The sequence below is a fragment of the Podarcis vaucheri genome, assembly GCF_965113315.1.
Source record: "Podarcis vaucheri genome assembly, chromosome: 3".
Classification (NCBI taxonomy): domain Eukaryota; kingdom Metazoa; phylum Chordata; class Lepidosauria; order Squamata; family Lacertidae; genus Podarcis; species Podarcis vaucheri.
This window is the reverse complement of record NC_138761.1, coordinates 119,056,539-119,082,551: the sequence shown is the minus strand read 5'-3', so window position 1 is coordinate 119,082,551 and position 26,013 is coordinate 119,056,539. Positions and strand designations below refer to the sequence as shown.

Here is a 26,013-nt window from a genome sequence, read left to right as displayed (position 1 = left end):
AGAGCACAGGAGAATTTAGCTTAGCCACTAATCCTGCCCTGTCACTAAAATAGGGCCAAGTAACTATTTCTGCTTTAAAAAAATAAAAATATTAGTAATATAAGTTTAGATCATCAAATTTCTCCTTAGGGGTTTCTTTCTAATAGCATATCGCAAGCCTGATGATAATTGGAGTACAGAGGTCTCAAAGCTTTAAGATCATGAGAATTTCTATTCTATCTAACCTTTGTGCTTTGTGCTTTTCTGGTGGTGAAAGCAAGGGAGAGGGCAGTGGTTCAAAAACTGGGAGAGGAGGTTTATTCTTTTTCGCCCATTCCAAATGGGTGCTTAAATTGCAGGGGCGGGAGGGAAAAAATGATTGGCAACCTCTGCTCTTTGTTACTTACCCAGCTATAATAAATAAATAAATTTATATAGTATAAGTGAACATTACATTACAACTTACAAATTAAATTAATTAAAGACAAGGTTCTGATAATGATTGACTGAATAATGCAGCCTGTAACGTTTCAGCATGTTGTGCTCCCAGATTTCAGTAGAAAGAACATTTCTGTACCCTGCCAACACACAGAATAGTCACACAGTGGTACCTCGGTTTTCTAACGTAATCCGTTCCGGGGGACCGTTTGATTTCTCTCCCCCAGGAAAAAGAATTGCTAAATTTAGAGGATTTGATTTCTTATTTGAAGGGAATGGTCTCTTCAGAGATCTTTGTTTATGAGTAAAAGGAGAGTATTTATAGCTTTTTAGTAGGCCTGGGCGATATATCGCCCAGGACCGGTATGAGAAGCAGACCTCAATGTTGGCTTAACTCAGCAGTATATATCACTGGTGAAACCGCCACCATTCTTGAGTCCCTTTGCCAGCAGCGTCCACAGGAGGAAGTCAACAGTTCCTTCTTCCAGCAGGCAGTGGTAGCAGAGGGACTCAGGAGCGGCGGAAGTTTCAACAGCAATATATCGCTGAGTGCAACTGCCATCGCACTCTGCCTCATACGAGGCAGAGGGAAAAACAAACTGTATCAGCGAGGCGCTGATACAGCTTGTGCCTCCCTGTGCATCTTGAAACTGCTTGACTGAGGTGCGTGCAGCTGCCCTTGCCTCAGTCAAGCAGCATAGCTGTCAACTTTCAGATTTGAAAATAAGGGATCCAGCAGCCTCACCTGTCCCGGGGACAGTCTACGGGATATCTAACAATCCGGGATAGCAGTGGGAAACAGTGGGAAACGGCGCTGGAATAAGGGAGTTTCCTGCAAAAAAAGGGAAGGTTGACAGCTATGTTGAGCAGTCGGCGCTGGCTCCAGCAGGGTGCGGGCTCCCTGAATCTGCTCAGCTGAGGGGAGCGTGGTTGCCGCTCCCCGCAGCAAGCAGTTAAAGGAACCCCAATGTTTCGCCCGCTTGCATGAAATGCAAATGTCTCAGCTGGGGAGGGGGAACCTTCTTGACCCCCAGCTGAGCTGTGCAAAGAAGTTGCATCGTCCCAGCCTGCAAGCGCCTGGGTGAAACCCCCTCATCTCTCAAGGTGACAGCTGGGGCAGTTTTACCCAGTGTCTCACGAGCAGAGGGCAAGACACCTTTTTTCCAACATTGTAGTAACAACAACAACAACAACAACAACAACAATAATAAACAACAACAACAATAATAATAATAATAGATTGATTGAATTTATATAGTGCCCCATAGCTGGGGTCTCAGGGCGGTTCACAGAATAAAATCAAGATATAAAACCACAAAATAAAAGTAAAAGCAACAACCCAATAGCCCCCCCCCCACAAAAGAACACATTTATACAGTAGTACCCCGCAAGACGAATGCCTCGCAAGACGGAAAACCCGCAAGACGAAAGGGTTTTCTGTTTTGGAGGCGCTTCGCAAGACGAATTTCCCTATGGGCTTGCATCGCAAGACGAAAGCCCATAGGGAAATGCTGGCCGTCGGGAGCAAAGACTTTCGCCCACAGCCGGCCTTCAGAAGAGGACCTCTTCTGAAGGCCGGCGGGGGGCAAAAGTCTTTGCTCCCCCCGCCTGCCTTCCCCCCCGCCTGCCCCGGGCGATCTTAAAATGCTGGCGGGCGGGAGCGAAGCGTTCGCTGCCGACTCCCAGCATTTTAAAATCTCCAAGGGACAGCAGAGAAGTCTCTGTCCCGGGGAGATTTTAAAATGCTGGGGGTCGGGAGCGAAGCGTTAGCTGCCGACCCCCAGCATTTTAAAATCTCCCCCTGTCCCAGGAAGGTTTTAAAATGCTGGGGGTCGGGAGCGAAGCGCTGCCGACCCCCAGCATTTTAAAATCTCCCCGTGTCCCGGGGAGGTTTTAAAATGCTGGGGGTCGGGAGCGAAGCGCTGCCGAACCCCAGCATTTTAAAATCTCCCCGTGTCCCGGGAAGGTTTTAAAATGCTGGGGGTCGGGAGCGAAGCGCTGCCGAACCCCAGCATTTTAAAATCTCCCCGTGTCTCGAAGTGGTGCGGGGGGGGCGGGGACGCCTGCCCCAGCCGCCCCACTTCGGAAAGCTGTTCCAAAGTGGGGAGGGGGGGCGGGGACGCCTGCCCCAGCCGCCCCACTTCGGAAAGCTGTTCCAAAGTGGGGAGGGGGGGGCGGGGACGCCTGCCCCAGCCGCCCCACTTCGGAAAGCTGTTCCGAAGTGGTGCGGGGGGGGGCGGGGACGCCTGCCCCAGCCGCCCCACTTCAGAAAGCTGTTCCGAAGTGGTGCGGGGGGGGGCGGGGACGCCTGCCCCAGCCGCCCCACTTCGGAAAGCTGTTCCGAAGTGGGGCGGGGGGGCGGGGACGCCTGCCCCAGCCGCCCCACTTCGGAAAGCTGTTCCGAAGTGGGGAGGGGGGGCGGGGACGCCTGCCCCAGCCGCCCCACTTCGGAAAGCTGTTCCGAAGTGGGGAGGGGGGGCGGGGACGCCTGCCCCAGCCGCCCCACTTCGGAAAGCTGTTCCGAAGTGGGGAGGGGGGGCGGGGAGACCTTCTGAAGGCGGACAGGGGGCGAAAGTCTTTGTCCCCCCTGCCTGCCTTCCCAGGGGCTTTTAAATCGCCCCGGACAGCGGAGAAGTCCTCCGCTGTCCGGGACGATTTTAAAATGCCGCCCGCCAGCATTTTAAGATCGCCCCGGACAGCGGAGAAGTCCTCCGCTGTCCCAGGGTTTTTTAAAATGCTGGGGGTGGGAAGAAAAGCCCTTGTCCCCCCCCCCCAGCCTTCAGAAGAGGTCCGGGGACAGACTGTCCCCAGACCTGGTCTGAAGGCGGTTTCCCTAGGAACGCATTAATTGATTTTCAATGCATTCCTATGGGAAACCGTGCATCGCAAGACGAAAAAACCGCAAGACGAAGAGACTTGCGGAACTAATTAATTTCGTCTTGCGAGGCACCACTGTATAGCCAAACCGCAATGTTTGGCCAGCGATACACCATGATGTTGAAAAGCTGATATCGCCCAGCCTTACTATTTAGTGGTTACGGTAAAAAAATTGGCATTAAGGTACAAATAATTTTATTATTTCTGTTATTTCCCAGCAGTCAATCTTTTTTTATTTGTTTAAATTTGCAACCTGCACAGTTTCCAAAAGGTTGGGGTCACCCATTCATTTTAAAGATGTTAATAGAAGTAAATCAGACATGAAAAATGCTAAGAACCTTTCCTAGCCTCTCCCCTCCTGCTGCTAGAAGCTAACAAAAAGAAAGTTTTTCAAAAGATGCTTAGGCTTGGACGTCAACAGATCACCAAGGAGCAAAAATTACACTGCCGTGGAGCAGCTATTACTAGGGGGACACAGAGATCTGAGGCACATAATTTTTCTTGCTACTAATGTGACCGGGAAACTGTTTAATTTATTGTGATTAGCTACATCAGTGCACTGATTCAGTTTAAAAGGAAACTGTTAGACTCAATGGCAGTGAGGAATTATGCATAGCAGCTTTGTAACCTGGCCTTTTTGACCCCTCTTTAAATTTGGGGCCAAAAATATATGCAGTTGCAAATAGGAGTTGGCAAGTGACATTGCAGACTTGACATCAGTGTGTGTTTAATCCCCTGCAAAAGTCTTATAAGAACACAGTGTTGTGCCTAAAACGCACAACATTCCATTGTGTATTGGAGGGGGTGATTATTGGAAATAGGTAAATGGTTTCTCTGCTTCCACAGTGGCAGGCAGTTGAGGGCAATAGTTTTATGAAGAGGCTTTCTTGCATTCAGGGTGGTCCAATAACTTCTGGTACTGCCTGGATCCATTGTGCTGACCTGCCAGATTTAACTGTTTTAGGAACTCCCTTAAAGGGAAGACTACTTTTGGGTTCTTCCCAGGAAATTTTATTTAGGTATGCAAAACTTGTTTTTGTGGAAATCTGACTTGGTTCAGTTAATCATGTGCTTGGACACAGTCCCAAAATATTGTAGTACAATTTGACTCTTATTAGCAGACTGTGTTAATAGGCAGATTGCCAGGTGTACTGTTGATCTCCCAATTCTAAATCCCTGGGCCTTTTCCATATTATCCATGATGCTGGGCCAAATTCTTCATTATTCCTTTAGAATTAGTACAGATATAATTTATTCCTCATGAGCAGTTACAAACACTATTTTTGCTCTCCTGTCTTGTGACATATGGAAGCTCCCTGTCTCTCCCCTCCCCTGCAAGATTTTGAAGTGGGGATGAAGAATGTGGCCAGACTATTAAAAAGATTCCACCTATTGGACCCAAGGAAAGGAGAGTTAAAATATCCACCTACATTCCCTCCGTCCACCGAGACAAGATAGAAAAATGGATATATATCCATCCAGAAGTGACCAAGATATTGAAGCATTATTCACTACAAGGACTTCTGGGCACATCTGTTGCTTGATTTTCAATATATCGTATTTTTTGCTCTAGAAGACTCACTTTTTCCCTCCTAAAAAGTAAGGGAAAGTGTGTGTGCGTCTTATGGAGCAGATGCAGGCTGCGCAGCTATCCCAGAAGCCAGAACAGCAAGAAGGATTGCTGCTTTCACTGCGCAGCGATCCCTCTTGCTGTTCTGGCTTCTGAGATTCAGAATATTTTTTTTCTTGTTTTCCTCCTCCAAAAACTAGGTGCGTCTTGTGGTCTGGTGCGTCTTATAGAGTGAAAAATACGGTATTTCCAGCCATGCTGGAAAGATAACACAATGAGCAATATGCTTCCTCAGAATAAGTAGACTAAAATGGAATTGCAGCCCTGTGAACACTTGGTTGGAGAATCTCTGCCCTACCTGCCCTCAGAGTTCCTCCTCCTTTCACCACCGCCACCACAGACACTCTTATAGTTGCTGTGGAGCTGTTTCAGGTGCTATCTAGGGCAGGGACCAAAAATGAAAGTTAAGAGCTGTACACATGCAGCCTCCTTAGTGCTGCCTTGCGTTACGGAGATTGTTATTCCTTCTCCTCTCATTCTTCCTTCTAATCTAAGTGACAGTAACTATTAAGGCTTAGAACGAAGATTGAGAGCCACTCATGCAGTTTCTATGGCTGTATGCTCTTTATGTAGTATGGTGCTAGGAATGTTGCAGAATGTTGCAGGCATCATTTACTTCTAGGCTGATGTCAATAGCTTTAAGGATTAGTTCTCCCCTCTGATTTAGTAAATCTGTTGTCTGGGTGACACCACTCACCAACGGCAGGACAGGCACATATGACTTGATCATTTGTCCATACAAAAAACAAGCTCAGTGAAGAAAGTGAGAATATCAAAGATAAGGTTAGGCTGGATTTCTCTTTAGCTTAATATGCTTGTTTCTCTATGGAGGGCTTTGATTTGTTTTGTTGGTAATAGCATGATGTCATATTAACCCTCAATTGCACTGAAACAGTATGGTCCAGACATGCAGACTTCCCACTTTAGTAAGAATTACATGTCTGGCTAGAAGCCTTAAAAAAAAACAAAAAACCACTTGTAATTGTCATAGTATGGCAGTACAGAACATAGTACAGCAGTACATAGTACAGCAGTGGCCCTAGACTCCTGAAGGCAGCTGTAAATTACAAGGCTGATAAATTGGAAAGACCATCCAAGGTCATTTTCCGTAGCTGATGCTAGGACTGCATGCATTCAATACTGAAATAAATAAAATAAGCAGTCAGGCAGCTCAAATTCTGTACTAAGAAAAGCTGGATTCCATAACCCCTATAAAGTCTGCAAACTTTGCATAATTTCCCTCCACAATTCTGCCATTTTCAATATAGAGGATGCAGAAATCTTGATGCACATCTTAACGAGAGGGGAAGACTCATGTGGGAAAAGGTGCTCCCTAGGGCCAACGCCATTTAGGTCTTCATAGATCGCACCCTAGAGCCTTGGAATGAGACCAGAGCTTCGCCATTTCAGCAAGAAGATGACTTAATACTTAATAACTTAATACTTAATAACTCCTGCTAAAGATACTTAAATAACTCCTGTTAATATATATATTAACATATATATATATATAATATTATATAAAATATATATAAAATGTATAAATATATAATATATATAAAATATATAAATATGTATTATATATATATATATATATATATATATATATATATATATATATATGCTTTCGTAGATTTTCACGGGTACAGGAATGCAGGTTTTGGTGTCTTCGGGTGTCTTCCCGTGTAAGAGTCGGGGTGTCTGTGCGACGTTTCGACGAGGTCTCACTCGTCATCTTCAGGCTGGTGCTTTCGGCTTCTTGTTACTGGAACAGAGCAGAATCTGGTGTTTGAGTTCCTATAAATACTGTTGGGGGGGGTAACAAGAAGCCGAAAGCACCAGCCTGAAGATGACGAGTGAGACCTCGTCGAAACGTCGCACAGACACCCCGACTCTTACACGGGAAGACACCCGAAGACACCAAAACCTGCATATATATATATATATATATATATATATATATATATATATATATATATATATATATATATATATGCCCATTAATGCCCATATATATATATGCCCATATATATATATATATATATATATGCCCATTAATGAAGCCTTGACAGCCATTCAAAACAAATACAACCCCCCCAAATACATCCTGGACCTGACCAACCACTGCCTAACCAACACGTACTTCATCCACAATGGACAAAGATACAAACAGATAGAAGGAGCACCTATGGGATCACCCCTCTCACCGGTCATCGCAAATTTGTACATGGAACACTTTGAAACCAATGCTTTAGACAAGTCAGAACACAAACCCAAACTTTGGCTCAGATATGTTGACGACACCTTTGTAATTTGGCCACACGGGAAAGAAAAACTAGATAGCTTCCTCACACATCTCAACAGCCTACACCCCAAAATACAATTCACTATGGAAATAGAAGACAACAACCAACTCCCCTTTCTTGACGTCCTAATCTACAAAAAACCTGATGGCTCCCTAGGACACACTATCTACCGAAAAAAACACACACCAACCGCTACTTACATGCACAATCACACCACCACCCTGCACAAATAAACTCCGTAGCCAAGACTCTCATCTCCAGAACCAAACGCCTGGCTGACAAAGACCACTTGACAACTGAGTTACAGAATCTCTCAAATGTGTTAATCGCCAATGGATACCAGAAAAACAGGGTTACGAAGCTAATCCAAAAAGAAACACCCCCCAAAAACCAAGACACAGAAGAAAACAATGGCATGGCCCTCCTTCCTTATATCAAGGGCACTACAGACAAAATCAGCAAAATCCTCCATAAACACAATATCAAAACAGCCTTCTGCACCAACCAAAAAATAGCCAATATCCTCAGAAACCCAAAAGACAAAATCCAGCTGGAAAACCAAGGGGTCTATGAAATACCCTGCAAAGTCTGCCCAGCCACGTACATTGGACAAACAAACAGACGAATAAATGCACGTATCGCAGAACACAAGAATGCCGTCAAAAAAGAAGAAAAAACTTCCTCTCTTTTCCAACACATGAAAGAAACAGGACACGAAATTAATTTTGCAGATTCCAAATTGCTCTTTAACATGGAACATCACCACAAGAGAATAATCATGGAAGCCATCGAGATAGAGAAACACCCTCACAACATGAACAAGCGTGACGACACGTCCCGCCTGCCAGACATCTGGAAATTAGCCCTCCCCACAAAAACCGACACCAGAACCAGAGGCACACAGAACGCCGTCACCAATCAACCACACCAGACCCAAACCCAGACCCTCTCCACAGACATATTACAGACTCCATCCAGTAGCCAAACTATAGTGGCACCTCCGGATGCTGCACCCCCCTGCAATCCCTACACAGATCTGGCTGGCATAAGGCACAAAACCACAACTCGCCCCTATACACGAAGCCAAGCCAGAGCACAACTAAATGCAGCACAGCCATCTTCTCAGAAAAACTCTTCACAAGCTCAAGAGGTCAAGACACGAAAGCTTTAGCAACTAATCTACACTTAATGACCCACCCAGTGGTATTCAGAATATCACTCATGAAATCACCCAAGATATCCCTCAAGTAATTAAGGAACAAAAGAAGAAAAGGCACACTAATCTAGGAACTTCCTCTCTGCCCAGAACGTTGGAGGCTATACACCACACCCCTCAACAGTATTTATAGGAACTCAAACACCAGACTCTGCTCTGTTCCAGTAACAAGAAGCCGAAAGCACCAGCCTGAAGATGACGAGTGAGACCTCGTCGAAACGTCGCACAGACACCCCGACTCTTACACGGGAAGACACCCGAAGACACCAAAACCTGCATTCCTGTACCCGTGAAAATCTACGAAAGCATATATATATATATATATATATATATATATATATATATATATGCAGGTTTTGGTGTCTTCGGGTGTCTTCCCGTGTAAGAGAATTACACGGGAAGACACCCGAAGACACCAAAACCTGCATTCCTGTACCCGTGAAAATCTACGAAAGCATATATATATATATATATATATATATATATATATATATATATATGAATGATATAATATATATATATAATATAAAAATACTTAAATAACTCCTGTTAATAATAAAAGATGACTTAATACTTAATAACTCCTGCTAAAGGCCAGGCATCAGGATTCTATCTGTACAGTCCTCAATTAGAGTTTGTTGAAACAATCCATGAGGCATCACAAGGCATCAGTCACAAGTACGGCAAAATGAAAGTGTTAGGTGCTCCTGGTTCTTGGTTTTGTGATTGGCCTGTTATGCCTACATCAGATCTGCATATATTAGAAATATGTTTCATACCCGCAGCCTCCAATGTGCCTGGGTTACAGAGGGCTGCATTCAGCAGGGCCTTTTCCTGATGGTCCTCAAAGGGCCCACCCACTCAGCTATATTTAGTTCTCTCGAATCCTTCTGCTTTGTAGTCGCATATGTTTCTACTCCTGCCAATTTCTGTGCAGCTGTATACTTTTTGTGTATTGTGGCTACTTTCCCAGTATACTGGCAACTGACACGGCAAAGGGGATTTTACAAATTCTCAAAAATACAAAATATTTTCCCACAGTAGCAACACCACATTAATGTGTCTCTGAAATCACATCTACTCATAGAATTAAACTGTGCACCTGCATGGATCTTACTGATTCACAGCTCTCTGGCCCGAGGATGAATAACACGCTCCAGTTGCTTTGATTTGCAGCCCACATTTTCTTCTGGTAACTTTATAAAGGAGCTTTTTAAAAATCTGAAAATTGCACAAAATGGAAAGCATATTTCTCCCTAAACCCTTAGGTAGAATTGTTTTGACTGGTATTTTATTTGGTGAACAGGCGCTTATGTGCAATACCTCAAGAATCAGTGGCATGCCAAAATATGTGACCGATTCAAGTGCCCACGTGGCCACTGTGGGGAACTGTAAACAACTGAAGCACATATGTATAACCATATGAATTAGCTAGTTAATACTAATCAACTGGGTTTCTGTGTTGAGTACAACCTGAGTCTTGCAGGACTATCTTATGCCCATCCAACATAGACTGAATTTATTTTAAATCTATGTTTCAATCAGTTGTTTGAAGGGGAGAAAAGACAGGTTTATATCAAGTTTCCCATTTTATAATAAATGCATTTCCTGGGAGTGTTTATACTACCTAAGAGTACAGTCCAGAACTTGTGGTCATGCAACTCCTGTGCCTTTTGTACAACCCAGTTGTAGTGGTGTAGACAAAGAGGAACAACTGTGAAATGTACAGATTTCTCCTTGGCTATGTGTTCGCATGCAGAAAACAATGCAAGGTCCCTTGTTTTAAGACAAAGTTAGGTTAGCACAATCTGGAATTATGGGTGATTAGCTACAGGGCAAAACAGTGTTTCCCCATGCGAGGGAAAGTAAATGTCCACGCTGTTTGGCTGTTTGCCACACTAGGAAATATATAATCTACTGCAGAGCTTTCCAAACTTTTCATGTTGGTGACACACTTTTTAGACATGCATCATTTCATGACACAGTAATTCTGTTTTACTAGCAAGCCAGAGGTTAAACTAACCCCTTTCCAGCCCTGGGAGGAGCGCAGGGAGAATTCACAGACACATCTATACACTGCAGTCGACGCACACAGTTTGGAAAGCTCTGACCTCTATTCCCTCTATTTGCAAAGTTTGGAGAGGAGTTAAAATCTTTTTTGTTGCTAAAACTGCACCACTGCTCCACCTGAGAGAGGTATAAGTAGGCTTAGGGGATACTGTAATGTTTACAAAACCCCTTTTTTTGTGGGATGGAAAACCTCTGTAGGGAGTTGCAAACCCCACAAAACAATCCAAGACTCCAAACATTGAGTTAGACGGAAAAGAAAAGCAGGTAATTGGGGGAGAGAGAGGAATTAGCCGTCTGGTGGGAAGTTACTGATGAAGAAGATGTGGTCACGGCACAACAAAATGCTACTGATTACTTGGCAGGCAGAAAAGGCTAGTGAAGACTCAAGACAAGGAGTACAGGAGGCAGTTATTTCTCTATGCCTCTTCCTCCATTGAATTGTGCTCCATTATTCCCCTTCTCTTTCTCCCTCCCAGGGAATTGAGCAAAAGAGGATGACAAAAGAGGCACATAGATATAAAAAAGGTACAAAGAACCATTTCATAGTTCACACCTGGAATTATTTATGTGTCTGTGTGAACCTCCCAGCAAATTGGATGGGTGATGCATAAATAAATACTAAGGGTTGCGTGAAACACTGTGCAAGCAGAGTTCCACGTGTGCAGTGGGACTTCCCCTCTTCCCTGCCCCTCACACTCCCAAAATCTGCTCTGGAGCATTCCCCAACACCCCCTTGACTTCATTTTGAAGGCACATGGGGGGTGAAGGGGACTTGAAAAGAAAAGCAAGTTTTGTTGGGTGCACAGATGTCTCTTGTGCAAGCCTAGCTGCAGTGTTGAATACAGCCCTAGATTATTTTAAAATGTCCCTAGGAATGGAAGTGAGAGTTGCCTATAGAAATTGGGGGAGAAATTCAAGATTTTAGCATAACCCAAGATTGGCCACCCTCCAAAATATCGCAGCAAAAAGAAGAGCTGTGCGCTTTCTCAGTTTTTATTTAAAACAGACACATTTAAAAAATAGTCCTGATTATGCAAATGCCTAAGAACATTCAGTGCACTGTCTCAGTATTTCAGGTTTGAAAGAGACTCTTGCTGTGAGACAGTGACCATGAAGGCCTATGGTGCCACACTGAATATTTCAGGGTGGGCTCTGAATGGTTTGCAACAGCCTTGTGGCATTGCCCAGAGGAATTAACCTTCAATAGAGGGTCTAAGTTTGGGCTGAGAGTAGCTTACGACAACCCTTCCATTAAATCCACTGCTTTTAATCCTCATGGTGCAAGTTGGGTTGAAAACGTAACATGCAGCAGCAGGGTAGTCCACTGTTAATATTGCAAGTTAGAGATTGGGCAAAAGCTGACCGGTTTGGATTCCCAATCTAAAAATCCCTCCTATCTCTCAGGTTGCTGTAACAGCCAATCTGTTCAAATGAACACATAAATCTTCTTTCCAGGTTAATTCTGGCATTTAGGTGTCTCACACTGCAGTGACTTGCATGTAGACGTGTGGTTTTCCTTTGGACAAACTGGGTTTGCAGACTGAATCGTCTTTTGCCACAGAATTCTATGTTCATTAACTCAGATGCTGCTTTCTACCTGATATGACAACTCTGAGGGGGGTTAAGGGAAGGCTTGGGATAAATTAGAGAACAATCCTCTTCTTATCTACTCATAGACATGTCTACTCATGTTCCATTATGTTCAGTGAGGCTTCCTTCCAGGTAAGTAGGTATGGAATTGCAACGTAGTCTTAAACATGTGTGATATGAAAACGTGTCGGGATTCTACATCACCCACCCCCTTTTTGTGGTCTCTTTTAGACTATAGAGTCTAACTGGCGATGTGGAAGGCACAACTTGCAAAGAATTCAATGCCGTTCTGAAAACAGTAAAGGTGTTTACTGTTTACAGTATGATGATGAGAAGATTATCAGTGGCTTAAGGGACAACTCCATTAAGGTAAAAAGGCCTTTCTTGACTACTTTTTGTCTTGTTTCTGGTGAGATCATTTGTTCACGTCTGCCAACTCTACAATTCTATGATTCATTGCTGCACAAAAGTAGAATATTGCTTGGTTGAACCTGAAGAAGTCTTGAGCCCTTACTAATAGTCTAGAATACAACATGCTGCCCATTGAACTCTGCTACATTCTGCTTTTCGCAAGAAGAAGAAAGAGCAAATCTGAAAAAAGCAGGATGTAATTCTTTAAAATTCTCTTCTATTCCAGAGGTTTATGTATTTATTATTGATTAAGCATGTATTAAGGGACGCGGGTGGAGCTGTGGGTTAAACCACAGAGCTTAGGGCTTGCCAATCAGAAGGTTGACGGTCCGAATCCCCACGACAGGGTGAGCTCCCGTTGCTCAGTCCCTGCTCCTGCCAACCTAGCAGTTCGAAAGCACGTCAAAGTGCAAGTAGATAAATAGGTACCACTCTGGTGGGAAGGTAAACGGCGTTTCCGTGCGCTGCTCTGGTTCGCCAGAAGCGTCTTAGTCATGCTGACCACATGACCCAGAAGCTGTACGCCGGCTCCCTCGGCCAATAAAGCGAGATGAGCACCGCAACCCCAGAGTTGGCCACGACTGGACCGAATGGTCAGGGGTCCCTTTACCTTTAAGTATGCATTAAACCCTGTTATTCAATTTAAAAGAGAATGCCCAAGGCAGCTATCACAGTATGAGAGCATGTCAGAGCATAACACACATGAATACAATATATACCTTCTAAATTTTTTAAAAAAAAACACGCACAAAAAATCAGTGCTTGTAGTCTGCCTCAATTCATTGAATTAAGCATTCCTCATCACAAGAGAGGAGAATGAGAACGTGCTCACTGGCACTGTCCCTTTCATCCTGTTTTGGTGGCCTGTCTCTGCAGCCCCTCAATGTGCTAAGGCTGAAACTCTATAGTGGGGAGGCTCGTATAGGCTCCCCATACTGTTCATTCATGGTTCTAAGCGACATGGGCACCCTATGAGAGTATAGTGAATGCGTCCTTTCTGCGGACGTTGAGCCTCAACAGGGGGAGGGTGGCATTGCCAAGCTGCTAGGAATGTGACAGAAGATGCAAGGCAAACAAGCGTGCTCCCCATGCAGTTGGGAATGTGTGAACACATGAACAGTGTTTGGGAAGGAGGATAAAAGAGGTTTGGGGACTGGGGGCCATTAGAGGACTATAAATCTTAATTAAGTCACTTTTGCACCATCTTACCCAGTTCTACTTTCTGATGCTTCTGCAAAAACCACACGTGCATTCTCAAGCTTATTTGTAACCAGGGTAGCCAGAATATAATTTTTCTTTAAAACGTTGTAATGCTGGGGTATTAAGGAATAAAGGCAGTCAGGATTCTGTGATTATTATTATTTTTAAAAACCTCCCTCTGCACAACACTATAATTCAGATACTCAAGTGAATTATGTATTTCTGTGTTTCCAGAAAAGCATAGAAAGTATAGAAGAAACAAGTGGGGAAACCCATGTCCACAGGGACTGTGGACTCATTTTGACATGGCTTTACAGATAGTGATTCTGCAGTCATATAATTCTCTTGGGTTTCTGTTTGGCAGATCTGGGATAAAACAGGATTGGAATGTTTGAAAGTATTAACAGGACATACTGGCTCCGTTCTCTGTCTGCAATATGATGAAAGAGTAATTGTAACTGGATCTTCTGACTCCACTGTGAGGTGAGCATTTTTGTAGCTGTGAAACTGGTGAGAAGGATGATGCAAAGGGAAAATTCACAGCCAGTGAAAGGTGCAACCTTTCTTGAGAAAAGAAGGGTTGCCCACCTAAATCTGGAATTTTCTAGATTCTCCCATGTTCCTGGTACTAGTCAGTCTTGGGTTTACAGGCCAATTAAGGACTGTATCCAACAAAGCAGTTCTGCCGGCACAACAAGGACTTTTAGCTGTGCAGTGGAACGTCCCTGCCCTCCTCCTCTCCTTGCATGACCCCGTAAATCTGTTCTGGAGGGTTAGGGAAAACCCCAGAACAGATTAATTAAATACTGTGAATTATGGCTTCTGTCTTTACAATTGCAGAAACACTTCAGTCTCTGTGCAACACCTAAAATGTTGTTGGATGGGGACAGTTGGCAGAGGATAATGGGTTGGCATGAGGAAAAGACATAGCCTTCTTCTGCCAGCCACATTTCCCAATAATACAGCCAATATGTTGAATTTGGGGGAGACCTTGGGAAGACAGTTACAGAAGCTCCATAGAGGAAGGGCTAAGCACCCTCTCCCACACACCACTGCTGCCTTACATCATCCCGATGGCTTATAGCGGTTTGAGAGCCAACATTGCTTTCAGGACCTGGGTCTGCCCCTAGTCGTGCGGTTTTGTCTCCTAGCAGCCCTGTAAAAGTGACCTCAAACAACAAATGGGACTTAACCACCCTCGCTTGAACAAGAGTCCATTTCTTCAGGGTCTTGCGAAAGAACAATGTCAAACAACAATTGCTGACCTCCTTCTACCGGTCTACAATAGAAAGTGTCCTCTCATATTGTATCACAGTGTGGTACGTTGGCTTGACAGCCATGGACAGAAAGTCTTTACAGAGGGTGGTGAACACAGTGCATGATATCATGGGCTGTCCCCTGAGCCCGCTAGATGGCATTGCAAGGGATCGTTGCCTTAGGAGAGCGAGATTCTCACCCCGGCCAGCACCTCTTTACTCTTCTACCCTCGGGCAGGAGATATCAAAGTATAATCAGTCGTACCAACAGGCTAAAAAACAGTTTCTATCAGTGGCCTGTTATGCTGCTGAACAGAAAATAATATAGCACAACTGACTTTCGGGATTGGTGTGTTGTGCGACAAGCACACAGAGTGCAACGAGATTGAGTGTTTGTGAGTGGGGGAGGGAGGGATACTCAGTTAATTTCATTGTACACGGGTTGTACATTGACAATAAAGGTATTCTTATTCTTAACCGCTGAAAGTGGACAGGGCTTTGAGCGCTTGAACATGGAGATGGATGATGATGTGACTGCAACAATGATGCTGCACTACTGATGATATTTAATTGTTATAGGTTAGAAAATAAGTGTTCAGGAATAGTGTGACATTAGCAGTTTGTGGTTTCAAACAATTAAGGCTCACCACTACCACCACCCATGAAGCTAGCTTTTGATTGCACAAATGAATTGATGTGTGTATATGTGCTTTTGCAGAGTTTGGGATGTGAACACAGGCGAAGTCCTCAACACACTGATTCATCACAACGAGGCTGTGCTTCACTTGCGTTTCAGCAATGGCTTAATGGTGACCTGTTCAAAGGACAGATCTATTGCTGTCTGGGATATGGCCTCACCGACTGACATCACTCTGCGCCGCGTATTAGTTGGCCACCGGGCGGCTGTTAACGTCGTTGACTTCGACGACAAGTATATTGTATCTGCTTCTGGTGATAGGACCATTAAAGTAAGTGGACAACCAGTTTCTCAAAATTGCAAATTCAGAAAGGAGTTATGGGAGAATAAGTTTGGTCTCTAACTGACGTGTTGTTGAAACATCCATTAAAGTAGTTTCTAAGGATAGTGGTTGTATGTCTGACATTCCCCATATGCAGCCTTTCTCAACCAGGGGCCCCTACATCTTGTTGGACTACAACTCCCATCATCCCTAGCCAGCTTGGCCAGTAATGATGGGAGCTGTAGTTCAGGAACATCTGGGAACTCGCTGTTGAGAAAGACTGCTTTAATGGCTTTAAGCTTTTTTTAGATATTTCCCTTTGTAGCACACTGTTGTCATGAGGTTAAGCAGAGCAATTTAAGTGGGAAAACCTTATTCTTGCCCAGGGGCAGATTGTGACCTTCCAGCTCTCTCTACCTAGCCCTTGAGATTCTCCCCAAGCACATCCTCTCCTCAAGGACTTTTGCTTGGCTGGTGTGTGCCTAGATGAAGGATGGGGAGATTGCGGGCAGGGTGTGTAGAATCCTCTGACTTTTTGCATAGCTGAAATATAACCCACTGTACTAAGGTTGGAGTCACATCCATTACTTTGGCCTCTGACCACGCCCATCATTGACATATGTGCCTCCCCTCCAATCTTCCCCCGGGGGGGGGGAGGGGATGTGATCTATAGTCTGAAAAAAGGGAAGGCTTTCGGAATGAAAACTGTATTTTGACTTCATCTCTCTCTTTTAATGCAGAATTTCAAAATGTGCCAAATTGCCATTATATCTTTTGCAGTTAAATATTTATTTTCCTCATAGGTCTGGAGCACAAGCACATGTGAATTTGTTCGCACTCTTAATGGGCACAAGCGAGGCATTGCCTGCCTGCAGTATAGGGATCGGCTTGTTGTGAGTGGATCATCAGACAATACCATTAGGTAAGGGGTGGGTGGAATCTGTGAAGATAAATGGAAACAGTATTGTTTCATTGCAACCCCCCTTTCATTTGACTGCCCAAGCACCAGGTTCCAGTTTTTTGTCGTCTTATCTTGCTGGATTTCATTTTTTTAAAAGGTTTTGCTTTTTATGTATAGCCTGTCCTATCTTTCTTCCGTTGTGGAACCTAGGTGATACACATCTAGTTTCCAGGAGGGCACTGATCAGACCCAGGAATGCTTAGCTTAAACTAGGCGGCAGCCTCACGTGCCTTCAGACCGCCCCCAGGGATCTGTGTGCTTTTCTTGGCCATTCTTAGTTCAGTTAGCTGTTTGTCACAAACTTGATCCCCTGGTGGAAGTAGCAGTTGGCCGCAGGTGAGCTTCTAGAAGAGGAAAATGCCATTGCACTTGTTCAAAGCTGCTGGCTTGTTATGTATGGCCAGTGTTGGACAGAGTTCGGCCAAATAATAATAATGACAACAACAACAACAACAACAAATTTATTTATTTATATCCTTTCCAACTGGCTGGGTTTCCCCAGTAGCATCAGCTCAGAGGGCAGACACTGCTAGGGTCAAAAGCAATTGGGACAGGGAAAGGCTGTATGGAAACTCGCTTGCCGTTTTGAAAAATTGTCTTAACGCAAGCTCTGCTTAGTACATTAAATTACCGTATTTTTTGCACCACAACACTCACTTTTTTCCTCCTAGAAAGTAAGGGGAAATGTCTGTGCGTGTTATGGAGGAAATGCGTACAGGTGGCATGCCTACGGATTTTCCTCCTCTAAAAACTACGTGCGTGTTATGGTCGGGTGCGTGTTATAGAGCAAAAAATACGGTACTTTGAGCCAAGTAATCAAGCTTAACCATTGGTGCGAGAGGGAAGCAGTGAGCCCTACTCCAGGGAATCTGTCCAGCATGGGCCCCAAGTGATTCAGCATCCACAACCAATGTTGTGTTGAGTATAGACTTTTCAGAAATGATTAGGTCAAGCTGTGATGGAAATTGCAAAAGTTATATAAGAAAGAATATATGCGTCGTTGCTTTTATTTTTTTGAAAAAAGTTGTACGTGCTCCTTCTTTCAGGCTTTGGGATATAGAATGCGGGGCCTGTTTAAGAGTGCTAGAAGGACACGAAGAACTGGTTAGGTGCATCAGATTTGATAACAAGAGGATTGTAAGCGGAGCCTATGATGGGTATGTACTTAAAAGCGAAGTTCTGTTTTCACTTGGGAGGTTGGTTTTCTGTGGTTCTTAGTACTCGGAGGGTGCTGTAGTTTTCTCACTGCCTTTTCTCTCTTTGCTTCATAGCAAAATCAAAGTTTGGGACTTGCAAGCTGCCCTTGACCCCCGTGCCCCAGCAAGTACGCTATGCTTACGTACATTGGTGGTATGTACATCAACTATACAGATATTATTGTACAGCAGTAGTACATGTTGACCGTACCTTTGTCTGCTTGTTTCTAAATCTACTACCTTGTAATGGAGTGGAAATTTGGTGTGTTTATGCCGGAGGATGGCAATACCAGAATGGGCCTTTTCTGCGATGGCTCTGTTTTTTTTAATTCCCAGGGAAACTCACTTTGCACCTTCATTACATATCTGTAGGCACCAGGTGAAAGCGTTTCTCTTTAACCAGGCTTTTTGCTTATTAGCATTCTATTCCCTTTTAAACATGTTTGTAGGCAGGCAATGGGGGCATTACTGGTGCGCCTTGTTTTTATTGTGCATTTTGTGTTCTCATTTTAGATCGCGAACTGCCCTGTGATCTTCGCATGCAGGGTGGTACACAAATTAAATAAACTAATTAAATGAGTGCAGTAATTGTTGAAAGCAAATATTTGGCATGTTGTCTGTGTGAAATTCAGTTCTTCCTGATTAGTTTCTAAAATGTCCCAAGGTATCACTATTGTGCTAAATTACTCTAGTCCCTTTGTCTTCTGAATGATAACCTACACGCTTCCTCCTTCCTTTAAAAAATCCTTTATGACACGGGGCTCTTTCTGATTTTAGTCAAACCCAGAGTAGACCATTGAAATTAATTAATTGTAGAATTGAGACCCTACGGGTCACCTTGACCAACCCCTGCAATGCAGAAATGAATGTGACCAACTTAACATTAAATTCAATGGGGTCTACTCTGAGTTTGACTAACGTTTTATAAAACTCATGATTGTCGCATTCATCTTTCCTTCCAGCTACGAGTAGAAATGAATATTTGAGTGCAAGTGTGAACACGGTAAACAGAGTCTTCTGCCCTCCTAACTGCAAACTCTTTTGCCATTTTTCAGGAACACTCAGGACGTGTGTTTAGACTCCAATTTGATGAATTTCAGATCATTAGTAGTTCCCATGATGATACCATTTTGATTTGGGATTTTTTAAATGTGCCCCCCAATGCACAAAATGAGACACGCTCTCCATCAAGAACATACACTTACATCTCCAGATAACAGTCTGCAATGTACTGCTCTCCAAGGTAAGCCTTGCTATCTTAAGGATGTCCTTTTTGTATCCACTATACTGCCATCCCTGGTAGTGGGTCTGGCAAAAGTGAATTGTCGTTCAAACTTTCAGTGAGATTTTTCAGTAGAACAAGCACAAACCATCTTTAGATAAAAAAATTAAAAAAAATGTCCGGTAGCACCTTAGACTCCAACTAAATTTGTTCTGGGTATAAGTTTCATGTGCATGCACACTTCTTCAGATACACTGAAACAGAAGTCACCAGATCCTTATATATGGGGGGGGGGGTTCTCAGGAGGGTAGTAGGAGATGGGTGATTGACTCAATGGGTATAGTAAACCTGTTGATGACTGTTAACGACTGCAATTAGTCCTACAGGAAAAAGCAATGGATACTATGCAGATGATTAACATATGTAATGAGACAGGAATCCAATACAGTCATACCTCGGATGGAATGTGCTTCAGGTTGAGCGCTTCTGGGTTGTGCTCCGCGGCAACCCAGAAGTAACGGAGCGTGTTACTTTCGGGTTTCACCGCATGCGCAGATGCTCAAAATTATGTCACATGCATGCGCAGAAGCGGCAAAACGCGACCCACACAGACGCGCTGTTGCATCTTACGTTCTATTCAAGATGTGAACAGGGCTCTGGAACGGATCTCGTTCGCATCCCGAGGTACCACTGTTATCTCTATTAAGACCAGGTCTCTCCAGGACACGAAAGTTTATACCAAGAACAAACTTAGTTGGTCTCTAAGGTGCTACTGGACAAGGCGAATTATCACTAGGGTATGCTCAAAAACTCCTCTCTACCTTGCTTTCGCCTCCTCTCTACCTCGCTTTCCCCCCAAAAGTATATATACCTCAAATGAGAGGCATACTTCTATGAGGAGGACAATAATTGTAAGGAATGGGGATCTTATGCCTCTTCCCAGGCTCCTCGAGACAGTGTGTTATTTGGCTAGAGCAGGGGTCAGCAAAATTTTTCAGCATGTGGCCGGTCCACTGTCCCTCAGACCTTGTGGGGGCCCGGACTATATTTTGGAAGGAAGAAGAAGAAGAATGAATTCCCATGCCCCACAAATAACCCAGAGGTGCACTTTAAATAGAAGCACACGTTCTACTCATGTAAAAACAGCAGGCAGGCCCCACAAATAACCCAGAGATGAATTTTAAATAAAAGGACACATTCTACTCATGTAAAAACACTGTGTTTCTCAGACTGTTCGTGGGCCGGATTGAGAAGGAGATTGGGCTGGATCCAGCCCCTGGGCCTTAGTTTGCCTACCCATGAGCTAGAGGTACATGTTGGAGGAGGGAGCAATCACCAGTGAAGGGATTTCACTCCCATGCTTTCCTATTGAGCACCAGTCAGTTGAGAGGCGTCATCTGCCATGATTGTGGGGATCATGTACAACAGAGGAGGTAATTGAATGGGGATGGGGAGCAGTTGTAGGCAATACCTCTTTGCTGTTACAGGCCTTGGGCAATTTCAAACCCTGGCTTACGCTTGAGTTGCCCTGGAAACATAAAGCCGTGTCTCCCTTAAGTAGAGAGAGAGGTAGGCAAGTCATTGAACAGCTGTCTGAAAAGTGCAAAACTCCGTAGCAAAACAACGTCCCCTGGAAGCTGCAGGTTTCAGTTTCTGATCCTTGGCATCTTCAGATGTCGAACTGCAACTTTGGGTACCAGGCAAAAACATTCCTCTTCTCCCAGGCTTTTGGCTAATTAAACAGTCTATGGTCTTTTAAACTGTTGGGATGGGGGGCAATGTTTCTGCTTGTTAATACGTTACCTACCGTATTTTTTGCGCCATAAGATGCACCTGACCATTAGACGCACCTAGTTTTTAGAAGGGGAATGCAAGGGAAAAAATATTTTTAAAGGGAGCGCTGAGCAGAACCTGTATGCATCCCAGGCTCTGCACAGCGCTCCCTTTCACGAGCCGCGTGGAGCGTGTGTGCGGCGCTTGCAGGCTTTTCCCCTGCCACTGACACGCAGAAGCCACACACCCTTTAAAGAGCGCATGGCTTTTGCGTGCTTTTCTATGAGGAGGGAAAAGAGACTGACGCGGCCAGTCAGTCCCTTCTCCCTCCTCAGGGAAAAGCCCCCAAGAGCGGCGCACCTTTTAAAGAGCGTGTGGCTCCTGCGGGCTTTTCTATGAGGAGGGAGAAGGGACTGACTGGACGCTTCAGTGGAGCGTGTGTGCGGCTCTTGGCGGCTTTTCCCGCCTGCCTCCCGCCTGCATTCGCTCCATAAGACGCACACACATTTCCCCTTACTTTTTAGGAGGGGAAAAGTGCGTCTTATGTAGCGAAAAATACGGTGCTTTTGTGTTTTTATATTGTAAACTTCCCTGTGATCCTCAGATGCAGGGTTCTATAGAAAGAAATAAAAATAAACCATCCTTGCCTGCTGTCCATGCTAGCTGGCGTTGATGGAAGTTGGAGGGTCGCAGGTTTCCCTGGAGGGTAGGGCCACTGCCAATCCAAGTGGATTGTGCCGGACTGCCAGTGATCCGGCTCTGTTTAAAACGGCTTCCTATTCTCTGCAGTGTTTCCCACATCACAGGGCAGAAATGTTGCTCCGTTTTATAAAGCTGTAAAATAACAAATATTACTAACGATAGAGGAGCCGTTTTATGTGCTCAGCTCAAGTAATGTAGGTTTCTAACTTTTTAACCAAATCCTGCACCTTTTCCCTGCTAGATGTCCCAAATGAATATGCCTTTTAAAGTCGATCATTTCTGACAACCCTGGCGCTCTTGGCCATAAGAGAATTTTATTGCCTTCTGTTGAATTCCTTTTTTATTGTAACAGGATCAAAATTGTTACCATATGATAATCTTAATATAATCCGCTATTTAAACACTTTAGTGGAAAATAAAAAAAAAAATGTTTTAGCCTCTTAGCGGCGAAACTCCCATGTCCATAACTGAGCACCAAAGCTTGCCTCTCTTGGGAAGAAAAAAATATATAGAAGATTAGGTTTAATTAGTTTGTGCTTAATTTCAGTAAGTTGTATTAGTTTCAGGAGACCTGATAAAGCACTGCACTTGTATAACTGTAATATTGCAGAGAGAACTTAACTCTTGCCTGCATTAAAAGGTCTTCCTTTAAATGAGTTGAATCTATCTTAATAATGCCCTAGATCCAGAGCTGTCTTGTGTGGACACAAAGACACTTTTATACAAGATAGCCCTATAGATGTCTCCTGACTTCCCCTTCCACTGTAGCTTTTTGTTCCTCATAACACACCATTCCTGCTTTTGACGGGTTGGTCCTGCTCAGGAGCTGCCAAGGGAGCTGGTCCCTGCTAGGCTTGCAGAGGAAAACTTGGGAAAAATTGCAGACACACCTTTACCTGGCTTACACCTGACGTCATACGACATCAGTTGCAGGTCAGGTGAGCATGGCTGGAAGACGGGGGAAGAAACCATCTCACCAGCCAAATATCAGCCACAGAGTTTATTGGTTAGAAGTGGACAGAATGGCAAATAACCAAATAAAGTACAGTGGTACCTCGGGTTACAGACACTTCAGGTTACAGACTCCACTAACCCAGAAATAGTGCCTCGGGTTAACTTTGCTTCAGGATGAGAACAAATCGCGCTGAAGCAGTGAGAGGCCCCATTAGCTAAAGTGGTACCTCAGGTTAAGAACAGTTTCAGGTTAAGAACGGACCTCCAGAACATATTAGGTTCTTAACCTGAGGTACCACTGTACCAAAAACAAGCCAGCCCTAGAGGATTTAAAAATACTTGCCAGACAAACTATGTATTTAAAGAGTGGTGAAATACCACTGAAAAAGCAGAACATCCGAAACAAAGAGTTCCCTAAATGACAGCTGTGATCACTGGTGTTTGTAGATGTGTGCGCCGTTGCCTAAAATCTGACAGTAAGCAACTATAGACCGTTGAAATTAATTCAGACTTCTTTTTTAGGATTCCACAGTCTTTGAAGTACTGGACATTTGGCAATTACACACCTGAAGACATCAGCCACCGCTAAAGTCAGAAGTGGTTCTAGATGCTGTGTAGATGCAAAGCAGCACAAGTCTATATCTAAACTTACCTTTTCCAGTCCTCCTCACTGAGTCCAGCTAGAAGAAATTCAGTCTGTCCTTCACTGCAATGCAAGATCCAAAGCTTCATGAGTAAATTGCCCATATACACTGAACTGATGGCTTGTTTTTCCAGGAGTAAATCAGATGTCAAGGAAGGACTTGACCTAATTTATATTTGCTTTGCACTTTTATCTGACTCTGAAGAAGAAAAACATTCTCAGTGAAATGTGGGTGCCAAACATACCCAGAATGTACAGGGCTTTGCTCTCAAAGCCACCCTCCTCCTGTAGACTTTACGTTTCACGACGGATGCGGATCCTCTTCTGTTGGCTAGGAGTATCAATTGGACTGATAGAGATATTTCTGAATGGATCAGTAATATTTTGGATGATTGTTTACTTATTTCTGCAACAGTAATTTGCTTTAATTTAACGATTGTAAATTGGGCTAGAGTATCTAAACTAGGTGTACAGCACTGTCCTTTCTTTTAATTGTGCTTTGTACTACAGCCGTCCTCTTCCTCCTCCTCCTCATGTTTGATATAGTCGAATCCTTCATGTGTGCTTGCCTCATAATTTCCAATACCGTAACTGTATAAGCATGTAGATATATTGTACATAAACATTGTAACCTCCAAGTGCTGGGAGTCAGGGTCTCCTGATACTGTATGCAGATTTCAAGGAAGAAGTTTTTAAGCATAAAGGCATTCTTACTACTGGCACCATAATGGGGTTGGGATGAATTGCTTTAGAAATATTTCTCTGTGAATAGGAGGATTTTGGTATCCATTGGGATTTTTAAAAAAAGAAAAAGAAGAAGAAAAAATGAGGTGAAACATCTTAATGTTAAACTTCAAGAACTTTTTTTTAATTTAAGAAAAAAATTAAAGTTAAAAGTGGTTCTGATTTTCCATGCTGCAATATTTGCAAACCATCTTAAGCCGTTGGCCAAAGTTGCATACCTGGAAACAACTTTTACAATCCATTCAGATAGTCCTTGATCTTACCGTGCTTATGTGTTGAACTGAAGCAGAAACTGCAATTCCACTGTGATCTTTTAAGAGAGATGGTCTGTGTTCCTTAACAGTTCTGTTGAGAAACCCGGCGGATTATGGCAGCGCGTCATTGGAATGTCTTCTCCTTTAAAAGTATGACTGGTGGTGGCAGTTAGTCATACGCTTCCCTGTACAAAAGCAAACTTCCTAGCCTCTCTCTCATCTTTTTAAGTTATTGCTGGGCAATATTGTTTAGTGGCTTCTTCTTAATGCTAGTTTTGAAAATTATTAACTAATAAAATATAATACTGGATGGTCTAAGAACTGTGTAGTTGGCATGGATATGGATACTGTCATTCCTTAGTCATATGGTTTTGTATTTGTTTTTCCTTTGCCGCCACTCCTGATTTCTCTTTCCCTCTCCCTTTTTTCTTTTGGTTGAGGGGTCAAGGAATGTTGATAACCAATATATAAAAAAAGACCAATGAATGAATATCGCTTATTTTAGTGGAACAGCTGCGGCTGGATATTTCACTTGCACACCTGCCAGCTTGTCAGTCAAAAGAAAGCACACGTGAGATGTGAACAAAAGGCGCAACTTTTTGATCTGCTTCTGGTATTCCACTCTTTACCTTCCTAGATGTTACAAATCAACTGCTTTTTGCATTCATGAATTGCCCCCTCGGAGCACTGCTTCAAAGACTTAAGACATGGATATGATCAAATCCATCAGAGGATGCCTTTCCCATGTTCTCGGTTTTTAATATGGTCGACAGTCACACGACTGTCTTATGATAGCTGTAATATGAATGATCCCCCCCCCAATGTCATTGAATGGCTGTCATGTGAAAGACTTTCTATTGCAGCCCTGAAGAAAAAGGTATTTATGGAAAACTATCCTTTTTTAATGCATGTGTAAGATGAAATTCATGTTTTTTTTCCATGGGAAATAATGGTATTTGAAGATGCAGTCTAAGCTACTTTTGATTGTGCTTGGTGTAACATAGCTGTGGAGTTTGTGACTGGCACCCAGGGGAGCTTGGCTCCTGGGATTTAATGATAGTGATCCTGGCTGTACTCTGGACTTTGTTTCGCTAATCATTACTGAGCAGCTGTATGTTACTGCTAGATTAATGTTTCAAAGCACTGGGATAGTCTTATTCTAACTTGTAATTATGTTTGCCAGTTACCTGTTTGGAAAGTTTGTGTATGAACAGCTTATTGGACAACTGTTGAATTGTACAGATATTGTTCATGATATAAGGCTTTGTACTGTGGAATGTGCTTAATAAAAAAATTCTAAACACCTTTTTGTCCATATTACTAACCCAACGTTATTATACTTCAATCAAGTTCTAATTCTGAATGGCTGAAATTTGTGTTTCCTGTGTAGTTTTGAATGGGCTTCTGTCATCAATCCTACCATCTCCAGTATACACAAATGATAGTAAAAGTAGAGTTATGTCTTGAATAAAACATTGGTAGATGTGAGCAAATGGCAGCTTCACAATCCCACATGCACTGAGGCATTGCTAAAACCTTAGAGACCAACTAAGTTTGTTCTGGGTATAAGCTTTTGTGTGCATGCACACTTCTTCAGATACACTGAAACAGAAGTCACCAGACCCTTATATA

The 26,013-nt window shown here is 43.6% G+C and overlaps 1 protein-coding gene across 3 annotated transcripts in view; it reads left to right on the top strand.

Annotated features, from left to right (window-relative positions):
- The window catches only part of FBXW11 (F-box and WD repeat domain containing 11), a 102,282-nt gene extending 76,598 nt beyond the window's left edge, over positions 1–25,684 (top strand). For all 3 annotated transcript variants that reach the window (XM_082216392.1, XM_082216390.1, XM_082216391.1), the window contains 8 exons: positions 12,338–12,475; positions 14,082–14,200; positions 15,692–15,941; positions 16,736–16,854; positions 17,940–18,050; positions 18,165–18,243; positions 19,145–19,332; positions 23,263–25,684. In XM_082216392.1, the coding sequence (XP_082072518.1) occupies positions 12,338–12,475; positions 14,082–14,200; positions 15,692–15,941; positions 16,736–16,854; positions 17,940–18,050; positions 18,165–18,243; positions 19,145–19,306 (978 nt within the window). In that variant the 3' untranslated portion in view covers positions 19,307–19,332; positions 23,263–25,684. The remainder of the gene's footprint in view (positions 1–12,337; positions 12,476–14,081; positions 14,201–15,691; positions 15,942–16,735; positions 16,855–17,939; positions 18,051–18,164; positions 18,244–19,144; positions 19,333–23,262) is intronic.
- Positions 25,685–26,013: the final 329 nt, after the last annotated feature.